Source organism: Amblyomma maculatum, chromosome 8 (genome assembly GCF_055883805.1).
Source record: "Amblyomma maculatum isolate TAMU_Amacu chromosome 8, ASM5588380v1, whole genome shotgun sequence".
In the NCBI taxonomy this organism is placed as follows: Eukaryota; Metazoa; Arthropoda; class Arachnida; order Ixodida; family Ixodidae; genus Amblyomma; species Amblyomma maculatum.
The window spans coordinates 124,731,404-124,744,532 of NC_139351.1; the positions used below are offsets into that span (position 1 = coordinate 124,731,404).

Sequence of the window (13,129 nt, forward strand, 5' to 3'; positions counted from 1 at the left end):
GGGGCAGACAGGGGGGTTGCCTGGGTTGATGCATGTGCACCTATTCGATGCACTGCGTTCGGCACCAGAGGTGGGACCTACGGATCTGCTCCCACCTCAAGTGGAAACACGTGTGTGACACGAGATTGAGTTCTTTGCATGTGCCTGTTAGCAGGCTGGTCTGCCCTTTTGTGCGCTTTCGCAGCAACCACTACCAACCCTTTTGGTAAACAACGCCATCAGCTGCAACAGCCCTGGTCACAAAGAGCTACTGTTGGTTATGAGAATCGGTGGGGAAGAGCAGCCACCACCACCTGTATGCTCTGAAGGTGAGCAAATCTATGGGCCAACCTTATGCTCACCCTGCAGGCAGGCGTGCAATCCCAGATGGGTCAAGCAGAGCCTAGCATTGGCTTCTCTCTCCTTTCTTTTTCACTGTTAGTGTCCAACATTGAAAAACCACTACACTACGCAATTTTCCAGGTGCCTCTACACAAACTGTATCAACTTCCATCAACTCCATCAACTGTATCAGCTTGTATGTATCAACTTCCATTTTTCATATCACTGAACAGGCAACTTTGCTTATTTTTAAAGGGCCCTTTAGTGCACGCTTCGTATGTTTTCTCCACGTCACACCTTTGCCTTAACCACTTTGTTGCCTCTTTATGTGGCCTCACCACTACGTGCTTTGATTATGTGTTCCTATGCATTTTTGCCTTCCTTCCTTTGTTGCCATGCCTCGGTCTCCTCAGGGGCTCATGCTACAGGGTCAAGGTTCTGGATCCAATGTTTTTTAATTATTATTTTTTTGCACATGCTTCAACAACGAAGATGCTTTTCATGACCTTTCGAAAGCCTTGCCCCTTACATTATCTCACCCACAATTTGCTCTGACGTTTTTCCTCACTACTTGCAACTTTGAGTGGCACATTCAAGACCCTTACATGCACCATCCATCCACTTCTTGAAACTGAAGTGGTTTCAACAGCCCTAATTATTTCCCCTACATGCCCCATCCATCCTTTGTACTTGAACTCTTTTTTTTTTTTTTTTTTTTTTAATCAAAGGGATGCCAGTCCTAATCCTCGATTTGCATACAACTCGGTCTTGGGTCTCCTCATTTCACTGATACTGATGCATATAAATGGTTAGGCATATCTCTGTCGTAACCTCTTGCAAGCAGTAGTACCACTAAATTACTACTTTGTAAAATGCTTGTTCACCCGGAATCCCAATATGCTGCCCCAGTATAAGACTGAAGTCAAGTTCACCTAAATTATTAGTCATAAATTATATGTAAGAGCTTTATTTCATTACTTCTACGTACTAACTTATACGCGAATATAAGGGAAATGAAAGCAAAGCACACGTACACCTGGCATACCTTCATATCATGGCAAACTATTTTGACAACACATTTTTCACTCTATACTTCGCTGCCCTCGGCACTGTTATAACTCACTGTTTCTTAAATTCAAACCGCCATGGTTATTATCTCAAAAACATTTAAAAAATACTATAAGCATCCTAGAACGAGGCAGAAACGACTTCACACTCTGAACCCTGTCAGGTATACTAAAAAACTTCTGTTCCCTGTGTTCACAGCACAGATGACAACACGATAGGCACACTGATGCTTATGTTGCTTTCACAGCCCATGGAAAACCCTATGCGCTCAGCCCAGTTAGGCTACGTTTTCTAGAAGAGGAAGGGTTAGTGCAGACCAACCGAGTTGGTGACTGGCTGAATTTGGCTATGGGGCCTGCTTAGCAACATCAGTGGCCGCCCAAGCCAGCATCACCAGCTCGGTGCAGCGAAAATTGTAACCGATTTCTGGAGATTCATGGTCCAAAGTTTATGCTACAGCTGATGAATTCTCAAGACTTCCAACATATGAAGCGTTTCCTCATTGAAATTATGATTTCAGAATGTGGCCAACTAGCCAAAAAGCTTGTTTCACAAGACACCCTCTTTCTGGTACTTTATGAAAGGCTACGAGCTCTGAAATCACACGTGACAAAAGTGAAAGATCAAATACTAGTCACGTGAGGAGTTTTGTTTACCGTGGTTGAGACCAGATAAGCTGACCCTGGATATTTCGAGTTACTGGCTATACTGAACATACAGATTATTTCCTGGAAGATCCTGTGTAATAAGAAAGCCATACTGCGAATTGAACTAAAAATTTTGCCAGCCTTCTGATATATACCCAACTGTGGGCAACGCCCTTACAAGAGGTGCTACCTTCTCGCAGCACTCTTCGATCACTTTCCCCACGCGGACACAGGTCGGTGAAACTCCTTGGTGAGTGAATGTGAGGTGTGCCTGAGACTGACCTTTAGTGCCTTGCACTCCATTGTCATGTCACACCACTATCAAGCAATGCATCTGTCTAGGCCTAGCGGCGACACTAGCTTGGCGTGCAACGTTGCTGAAGGTGTAGCAGAAACCAACTGTACTTTGAATATAATGAGCGACTATTCTATTTACAGTGTGCTGGTAGGAAGTGGATGATATAGGAAGTGGAGAGTTCCAAAGCAGCATCCCCAGCACCTTCGATGCAAAGTGGGCTAAACAAAGCAATGGCTCACAGGCGATGTGCTGCCCGAATGCCGGTGAATGGCCTGTCACTACAACAAGCACGTCACTTATGTAAATGCAATGCGTTCTTGCTTCGAGGCTAAGCTTATTTCTTATAACTTTTTTTACAAATCCAATTCCTGATATATCAAATTATTTCACGATCTCCTTTAAGTTCAACATGTCTGAGTTCAAACATACACACGCTTTATTATAATTTGGTCTGTGGTACTTTAATGAAAATCCTAGTATATTGCTCTACACCGATAGTTTACCTGTGGTCGCAACAGATGCAGAAAACCAATTATCTATGGCATTCATTTCCTTGAATTTCCTGAACCTTCAACCTGCAAAGGCTTCCGAAATCTGGCAAAATAAGTGACAGGCAAGAAAAACAAGACACAAAGTTTTGAGCAGTTTTAGAAATGGGTACCTAAATGAGCAATGCAGTATACTTGGACCACACAGTCACCGTAGCACCACAAAAAGTAAAACGAAAAAGCAACAAAAAAATACTCTCCTCACCACCGTCGAGGTAAGCTGCTGACAACTTACAATAACAAAGAAAAGCCAAGAGGCCACCCTACCTCTCGCGGAAGAACTCCGCCAGGTCCTTGGCCGCGAGGTAGCCATATTTCATGTTGTGGTAGAGCACATCGAAACCATTGTTCTTGTCTCCCTGTGAGAGAAGAAACAGTAGCGAGGAATTAGCAAAACATCCGATCCATGGCCAACATCACTGAGCTACCATTTCAGCTTCAGGACCTTGCCGCTGCTTCCAGAAGCCAACTATGCATACGCTGATGTAATACAATTTACACTGAAAACCTGCGGCAGGGCAAATTTTAACTGCAAGTACCAAATCAAAATTCATAAATAAGAATATGCACGAGTTAAGGCATTAGAAAGAAAGCATTCTTTGTCAACAGCTTCAAACAGAGTCTTCAATTACGTCATGTTCTGCAAGGTGACAGCTGATAATAATTAGTTTCTACCCACCTCTCTAAAATTACAACGGATTACAGCAGAGTAGGCATAAGCACGCATTGCACTGCAGGGAAGGTATAGTGGACTCTAATATGGTTCATACATAGCGGTAGCCGCAATTGTATTATTGACCAGGTCTCTTGGCGTCTGCTGGACACACTACGCACTTATGGCTCATTCGGTTGGGGGACGAGAGCAGAGGCGCCGAGCATTGCACAGCAGTACAGGAGCACGCCGAGCGAGGGTGTAACTGTACTCCCATGAGAACGCTCTCTGCGTGCCAAGAGCAGTGCGCTACGGCCACATGACCGCACTTCACTCCCCAGCATTCTCCGACTGCCCCCATTGGCGGCAGTTGCAACCCAAGGAGAGGCTAACGCTCCGTGAAGTACAGCTTGTTTTGTATGTCTTGTTCTCACAGCGCGGCGATCTGCCTCCTTTGACCCTTTCGATGCCAGCAGTGACTCTCAAGCATGCATACAGCACCTGAGCAGCGCTTTTCGCTCCTGACAAAAATTCGCTTGATTCCGAGAGCTCTCCGAGCGCCGACGCTTTGAAGCCGCCATTTTCATCGTCGCCGACTTCAGAGAGAGAAAAAAAAAAAAAAGATGGCGCGGATATGACTTCCTCTACTCTCGCTTTAGACGAGAGAGCAGGCGGGAGTGCACTCAGGTGCTCTCGGCGGAGGAAAAGCCTTCCTCCTCTACCATTAGAAGCCAGTGATTCTACTCCTGCTCTCTCACTGGAGTGTGCACGCCCGCTTGTCTGAGAGCACTTTCGAAAAGCTCTCGAGTGCACCTGCTCTCCCACTCGAATTCGCCATTAATCCACTTCTGTTCATTGAGATGGGCAGTGTGCAGTCTACCTAGCTGCTTTTGCGGTTTGACAAGCAGCCACCAACTGCCATTTCTCTTCCAACTGGACAGCACATTCAGCATTCATCACAGCTTTTTGCGCTCTGCATGATGCCGCCCACTGAGCGTTCTTTCACAGTCCTCGCCTGCTTCTTCTTAAGCCTTGCAAATGCATTAGGACGCTTTAGCTGCCTTCTCGCCTTCGTGGGCGGTGATGCAAAACTACTCCAGTCGGCAAAACTGCTGGAATCTGAAGGCACGGAAAGACCGGATGTAAGGCCATGATGGCAATTTAGCCAGCGACATGTGCCACGGCCAATTAGCAGCATGCAGCGCAATACTCTGCAGTGATAGAAGACTTTTCTAAAGCATCAAAAAGCATCTTGGTTGCAAGAGCTTGGGCAGCGGCTTCAGCCAACGGAGTACTGGACTGGAGACGTGGCCAGCTCCGATCTTAACACAAACCGTTTTCCCAAATAAATGCTTTATGCCACTGCTAAACCATAAAGAAACAGATGTGACGCTGCTCTACACGTGTCAGCATTGGTTTGAACCCTTCTAGTGATCCCTGGATGGGAAAGTTTTTTTTTTCTTCGTCTCACATGTACGATTTGTACAGAAAATTTAACAGCGTTTTAGTTTCAATTTTGGTGCTGGTTCCTTTGCCGGTTTGGGACGATGTCTGAGTTACGTGAAAAAGAACCTAAATGAGTTTCACACTTTATATGACATTCAAGGCCACTAAATACGTACATACCGTCCCCTATGGAAAGCTTGGCGTGATATGGTCCATAGGGTCCCGAGAGTCGGACACGACTGAACGATTAACCGAACTGATGATGTCATTATGTGTAAAGCAGCTAGCTGATACACGCCAGCACATACTCAAAGTAACAAGCATTCTACATACTGTCAGAAAAAATTAGACCTACAAATATTATAACGATCTTTCAAAAGTGCCTTAAAATGCAAGCTTTGGATAGCTTGGTCACACACTGCCCCACCAGAAACATTCATTTTGCTTGAAAAAAAAATTAAAAAAGTAATAATAACCAGAGATTAGCATAAATTCCACAATAACCATACTCAAGCTATGGAGACGCTTGGTATGAAGGCATCTGAACTAATGATCTCAAGGAAGAAGATAAAAAACTACAAAACATCAAATATGCGACTTCTTTACATTAAACATGATGCTCCATTTAAAGCAATGTCACTCAAGTATACTTTAGAACCACATATTATTCAAAGTACCAACAAAGCTCTTGTGCATGCAAGAGCCATTTGTGGTTCGTGATGTGACAAAAACATGTGCTGAGAAAAGATTGAAGCGTCAACGGTTGCCATCTAACAGAATATAAAAAATGAATAATAAAAAAAAAAGGAATATGTGAGCAGCACTCATGAAGAGATCTCCCTTGCTTTTGAGTGCGTATCTTAACTTCATTCAGCAACATGAATAAAATAATGCTCAAACCTTTCTTTGTTTCCTCATCCAAAAGTTCACCAAGTTAGCAACGGAAGACAAACTACCACCATCATATGGCAGCAGAATACTCGCTGAAGCTCTAAATCCAATGGTTTGATTCAGGAAAACTAAGTATTTACCGAATCTTGCACTCTTAACTTAAAACTACCACAGGACCCTTTCTACACTTGCAATGAGATGGATACCTTTCTTGCAGCTGTATTCTTTCCATGAATTCTGTGAGGCTTCCAAAATGTAAAACATCGCCGTGTAGCACGCATACCCACTATGTATTTCGTACAGTCACAATGAGGTAAGGAAACTGGAAGTGGGTTTAGAGAAACATGCCACCCATAGTGCGGTGCCTCCAAGAGTGAAAGCAAAGGGGCCAAAAACAAAAGACTGTTGGCACCCAGCAAATAAAATCTCCACCTCAGCAACATAGACAACGTAAGAATGTAACATAATCTCTTACGCCCCACTCCACTTGCCCAAGGCTGCAGCTGGCTTGCGTCCAAGAAAGCTGTGGCTGCAATCCTGAGGCATACACAACGCCCTTTTTCCCCTTCCCCTCCTTTGCCATGTAGAGTGGTAGGACATTGGAGAGGGAATAGCAAGAATATTGCCCTGCATTCGTTACCAAGCACCAAAATCTCAGTACTGTGGCATTTCTGCATTTCATACTCTAAAAAGTCACCCACGAAGTCCCCTTGAGCCTACGCTTGACAGCCAAACACAACAGCCACCACCACAAGTAATTCACCCACCCTCGACTACCATGAGGGCTAGTATACCCTTATGATTGCTGGCATTCCAGTGACTTTCCTAGAACAGCAAGCATCCACTTCTTCCCCCATTCGTCCAGTTTCCAATGATAATGGAATAATGAATCTACTAGGCGTCGGAAAAAGAATAAAGAAAGGACACGCCACGCAGGTAAGGCATCCCAGAGTTTCACAGGGCCTCACAAAGTGGGAAAGCTGTACAAGGTGTAATAACAACAATTATGGCAGAGTTAAAGAATTAGCTGAAAAACTGAAAAGAGAAAACGAATACATGCTCAATAAATAATTGTACCGGAAAGCAACAATAAAATAAAAAGGGAAAAATCCTAAAGTAGGATTAAAAGTGTTAATAGATATTTTGCTGCCTTATTGCAGTGCGCAATGGATAAAGGCTCCCTGCCTCTTTCACAACAATAAAGTAGAGAAAAGAACCCTAAAGTAGGCTTGAAGTTGTACATAAATAGCTTTGGTTTGGTCTTTAGGGTTTAACATTCCATTGTGACTCAGGCTATGAGAGACTCCATAGGAGAGAGCTCCGGAAATTTCGACCACCTGGGGTTCTTAAACGTGCACTGACATCGCACAGGTGTAAATAAATATTTTACCGCTTTCCCGCAGTGCGCAACAGATAAAGCCTTCCTGCTTCCTTCAGAAATGAGGTCATACTATTTCCATCAGGTGAGCAAATAGTGTTTGTCACAGGATGTGCCTTTTGTGTTTCACCTCCAGCCAGGACTCAACCAAAATCCTCCAATTTGGTGCCTGAACACCCTAACCATTGAGCTACCATGGCCGCTTTCCCCTTGTAGCGTGTGTATCGACAAGGGATATTGTCATCAGTGCTGCAACTACATATTTTTACATGGTCTGAAGCGTGGATGTGTGTATTTCTATCCTCCCTTTTGCATGAACCTGAGAAGGCTCTCAGTATGGACAAAAGAGAAAATGATTCCTTCGACATGACGTGTACACAAGTGTTTTGCCCTTAGCAGTGATTTCTCTGCTTCAGGTGAATTCCGCATTATTGATATTGCAAAACAGGTGGTGTATTAATGCCATATAAATACAATAGACACAGTAAAAAAATATTTTGAAGAAAGGCAAGCAGGACGAAGACATTGTTCGCCCTTTTTATGCAGACATATTTTAACACGAGAAGTGATAGCAACTTTTTTTTTTTTTCACATTATGATGTTTTGTTTGTTGGGTTTAATGTCCCAAAGCGACTCGGGCTGTGAGAGGCGTCACAGTGGAGGACTCCGGGAATTTCGACCACCTGGGGTTCTTTAATGTGCACTGACATTGCACAGCACGTGGACACCACTCCGTTTCACCTCCATCTTTCACAATATCATGTATGCCTTCTAAGCAGAAATTATTTCCACAATCTTTGGGGTGTTAGGACAATAGCCCACAACATTTCGACATTCCTACTTTCATCAATTATGACACTTCGTACAAAATTTCACACATAATTGCAAACAAAAAATTAACAGCTAGTATTTAGTGCTCAAAAACTAACCAACCGCCTTTCTTATTTAAGCAGAAAAATACTTTTTTTCTGTCTGATTTGCTTTATAGGGTTTAAAGTCCCATGGCCACTCAGGCTATGAAGGATGCTGTGGTGGAGGGCTCCATATTTCTCCTTTATGAAAACAAAAGCGACATCTGAAAGGGCAAACTAATTATGGTGCTTAGTTCCAGCAAAAGAGGCTATTTATACAATGACCCTTCCATAGATTTATGCCCTAAAACCAAGGGGTAAAAACAATGGCAACAAACTTTTTCCCCATTGTTCTAATGGTCTTCTGTGCATTTTAGCTGCAATATGTGTATGAAGTTCCCGAATCGCTACTGTTGTTCCTGAAAAATGTTCTTAATGCCCATTCACATGGGAGCAGTGTGCTGAATAGGTCACAAGTCACATTCTCGCACTTATGGATTTTGAACTTTATTGCTCAGAGTATTCTTTCAATTTTTCGTTTCCGTTCCTGGACATGCACACGATCAGAATGTCCATACACAAGAGGACTACACAGCATGTGCCGCTTGCGTAACTCAATAACAAACTTTACACAAGGATGTCCTTGAACAGATGGCAAGCTATTAACTTTTATAAAATGCACTATGTATATAGTCTTAGCAACCAAGCTCCCAAAGTGAAGTCTGTAAAATAAACCCAGTCAATGAAAAAGCTGCCTTACAGAGTCTATTATGTTTGTTCACCCCCCCCCTCCTCCCTTTCCTCTTTCAGCTAACAATAAAGTACACTAGGTTATGACAAGGAAATATTGTCCAATATAATAATTTTTTTTTGTGGAGACTATAACTAAGCCAGGAGCTAGGCTCCAGAGCTTTGAAACCACTTTTGACCTCAACAGCTCAACAAAGTTGTGCAAGGAAGTTCTCAGAAACACAGTGTTTCTAAATGGCTAATATAAAACTACTTGCTTTGTCTTGCCCCAGTTACTAGTCCTTAGTAATATTTTCCTAGTTACAGGGTCCTTAGGACATGCAACAAATGAGACTCTTTGCACTTATAATTCCTTTGAATAAAGATTTGTCAATGAAACATTTCCAATTATGCCAATACAACATGCCACTGCAACAAAAGTGATGGACAAAAGTGTTAAAAATATGATGAGAATGTCAGTGACCTTAGAAAACTATATGTGAGTGGTGTTCCCTTTATACAAGAAACAATCTCCACAATTAGCAATTAGCACAAAGGAGCAGTATGAGAGAGCAAATGGCAGCACTGATATTGCCAGTCAGCAAAATTGCATATGGCCTCAAATACATCTGACAAAAAGACTTGTCAATCAAATGTTGCCACTCCCCAAGGGCATTATCAAAAGCAATAATGCTCACAGATAATATATACTCCCATAATAAATAGAAAAATTGCTGCTTCCTTTCAAAAACAGCCACACAAAAGGTGCCAGCGCTATGTTATCATAACATATTCACTTCCCTAATGTCATGTTATCAGACTTCAAATACAAGGATGCTTGCCATACCAAAATTCACCCACATTATAATGGGGTCAACAAGCTCATCAGCTGCTATCTGCATGCACAAGGAAGCAAAGAAAAAGCAAGTAATGAAGCAACAGGGACTTGCACAAGGCACTTGTGCAAAACAATTTAGAAAGAACCAGATGAAAAAATTCAAGGAGGTTTAAAGTAGATATATGGACTACTTAATCAGGCAATGACTATCTAATCATAGTAGAACTATGTGGCTGCTCTTTTTTAAAATCATTTTGTGCAAATGCTACTTAGCCCAAAAGTATCAAGTCATGGTGTGCCCTTTTTTCTCAGAAGTGGCTCAACAACTCAGGAAGATACCCTAAGTTAACAATAATTTTCGGAAGTAAACACTTATTTTCAGCTATGACCTTTGGAACTTCCTACTTGGTGCATTAAAAGAGTTCAGTCGTTCAAGCTTTGCATTAATAGCACAAAAACATTTTTATTAGTGAAGTTATAACCACCCTGCTGCACTGTTTTTTTATTTCAATGATTATCCCTGCTGCCCTGTTGGTAATGGATTACGACATAATTATAACGTATTTCTGCCATTTTGTGCATTTGTATTATGCATTTTGTTACAGGATGTCCCTTTAACATCTTCGCTTTGGGACCTCCTTGTGTGACAATTTGCCAAGCACTTGTTCATGTAATCTATTTCTGTCAATAAAAACTTGTAACTTCAAACTCCCTTCCAACTGGTTTTATATTCCAAATTTCACACCTGCTGCTGTCAGTGCATTAGAGAGAAACTGCACTTCGTGATTGCTTTAAAATATGTTCTGCTAATCCATGGCTCTGCTAGCGCCCCCAAAACCTCCTAGTCATTTTTTCTCCATTCTTTTTCGAAGGTGAGTAGGTTGCCGCAAGTTATGGTCAAGTTGTCCTGCACAAAATTGAGATGTTTACATCTCCTCAACAGAAATCCCTAAAGCCCTTCCAACGAAAGCCAAACTGCGAATGAACAGGTTTATGACAGACATGACAGATCACATACTTGGCTCAGTAGATTTGTACCTGATCCCACCCAGCGATGATAGTCCCAGTGTTTGAGCCTAGCAGGCTAGAACACGTGGTCAGCCTTTGTAACAAACATGTGCATCGTCTGCCTTCAACCCCACTTTCAAGAGTAGCTAAAAGCCTCAGAAAAAAATTACAACGGTTCAAAGCTGCTGAACTGAATATTGAGCGAAAGCATTCCTGCGGGTGACCGAGCGTTCTTCACTTTTTCTTCTTCCTCAGCCCACATATAAAAGCCCCGCTTTAACCAAGCCGTATGAATGTGCCTCTAGGGGTAACGTGAATGCCAGGGTCCTAGCAGGCTGTCTGACATAACCGTCCCATGTGAAACAAGAGACCGAAGTTGGCAGCTCCTGCCAGCCCACACCCTAGTGTCACGTGGGGTGTGACGTCACAGCGTCACGTGGATAAGACGTGGCTACCGGCCGCGTTACCCTGAAGGCTCGAAACCTAGAGTAGTATTGCTTTCGCAATAAAAAAAATGTACCTTATTTGGCAACTATGTTTCAGTCACTGAGGGGGGATTGAGTTTGTTTTACCAGGGCCAGCTGATCCTCTAATTGCGGAAATGCCTACGTGGTCCAAGGCATCAAGACAACCTTTCTCCTTTCCCTGCCATATAATCTTTTTTCTCGTATTCTCAGTCAATACACATAGCTCAGCATAAGGCACAAATATCAATAGCAAGCAACACCTGCTCAGCTAGCAGAGGCCAACCAAAACAGTTACAATCCTTGCTGGGCAGCAATCATCATATTCCCAGCAAAGGTGAGGGACCTTGCTAAGCTCCTATAATCGAGGACAATCTTCTGTGGTTACGCGGCGAAAGATACTGAGCCAAAATGCATCAGATCACAACTTTTCAATAATCGGTCGCTGGACACTGCCATATTACTTGCTGGACTGCATTTTGCGCTAGCACAGTGGAAGCTGCAGCGGAACCGGTTTTTCTACAGTCCAAAGAGGAGGCGTTTCAACATCTCCCTCTCCCGATGAAAAGGTGTTTAGCCCCTACAAATATTTTGCTGGTGTTTGCTCTAGAATATCATACTGCAATGGAGTTAATAATGTTATTATTAAAGCAGATTATATGACAATACTGACCAGCATAGCCTGAGTATAACATGAGGCATGCATGTTGATGGCAGGCCATGACGCAAAGGCAGGCCAAGTCTCCCAGTAAGTTTCAGTATTGCTTTTGCAGTCGCGCTTGTTTTGGCAATGTAAATCGTGTGGACAACTCATCAGTCGTAAATTTACATTTACGTGAACCTTCAGTTGCATAAAGGAGAACACTTCCTGGTATTTGGAAATTCGAAAGCATTTGTCCTGTACACTTCTCTCATCCTTATCTGTCAAAGCGCTTACAAATTTACAATAAAAGAACAGTTGGTTCAACATCAAGACGAACTAAAATCAAAACCACAACTGAACTACTAGCTGCCCTGCCGTGGTGGTGCAGTGGTTAAGATGCCAGACCACCGGCGGCTGCATTTCAATGGAAGCGAAGTGAAGAGGTGTCCGTGTGCTATGCAATGTCAGTGCACGTTAAAGATCCCCAGGTGGTCGAAATTACTGAGTAGCCTTCCGCTACAACACCCCTTTCTCTCTCACTGCTTTCACTCCCACCTTCCTCTCTTCCTTTAGGGCACGGTTCAGGTGTCCACAGAACAAATGTGACAGATACTGCACCTTTCCTTTCCTGTGAACCAATTGTTATATTAACTACTTGCTGCAGTAACATACCTGAACTACTTGGCATAGTAAATACTGCAGGGAAAGCTCCACCTCCGTAGCCTTGGCTGCACAGCCCCACTAAGCTGTTCTTCAGTACAGATGAGGATAGCCAGCTCCTTGTCCTAAACAAGCCTTCTGTCACAGGTCTACTCAAATGGTAGATATTTCCCACAATTCTTTTGCCATGAACTTTCTTCTGCAACAATGGCTCATGGGTCTTTGCTCAGAAAAAGAGAACATCAGGAAACTTCATAATTTCCATAAGTATGAAAACTGTTGACTGTCTTCCACAATGACACTCACTATCATAACTGATCACCAATGCTAGAGGTTCATATGAACATTATGCATTCTACAGAAGACAAATGTGGCGTAAGTGAACTGCGGGTTTGTAATCTCAGGGAGCATATAGTACCTAAGAGCTTTGTACAACAGTGTGCTGATGACTGGAGACGCAGATGGCCAATCAATGTATGTCATCAAGATATTTCACTCTCTTTTGGAAACTGGTCGGGGTGCTTGGCTACTAAGCTGGATAACCCAACTTCAATCCTGGCTACAGCTGACACGTTTCAATGGAGACGAAATGCTGTATGTAGTAAGTGGATGTTGAAGAAGCTCAGTTAACCCAAACTAATATGGAGCTCTTCACTACAATATCCCTTGTTCCAATAATGTACCAAA

At 42.9% G+C, this 13,129-nt stretch overlaps 1 protein-coding gene across 9 annotated transcripts in view; it reads right to left on the bottom strand.

Moving 5' to 3' along the window:
• Nucleotides 1-13,129, bottom strand: part of LOC146182473 (F-BAR domain only protein 2) — a 68,028-nt gene that overhangs the window by 52,794 nt on the left and 2,105 nt on the right. For all 9 annotated transcript variants that reach the window (XM_084577594.1, XM_084577597.1, XM_084577596.1 and 6 more), the window contains exon 2: nt 3,150-3,241. In XM_084577594.1, the coding sequence (XP_084433720.1) occupies nt 3,150-3,241 (92 nt within the window). The remainder of the gene's footprint in view (nt 1-3,149; nt 3,242-13,129) is intronic.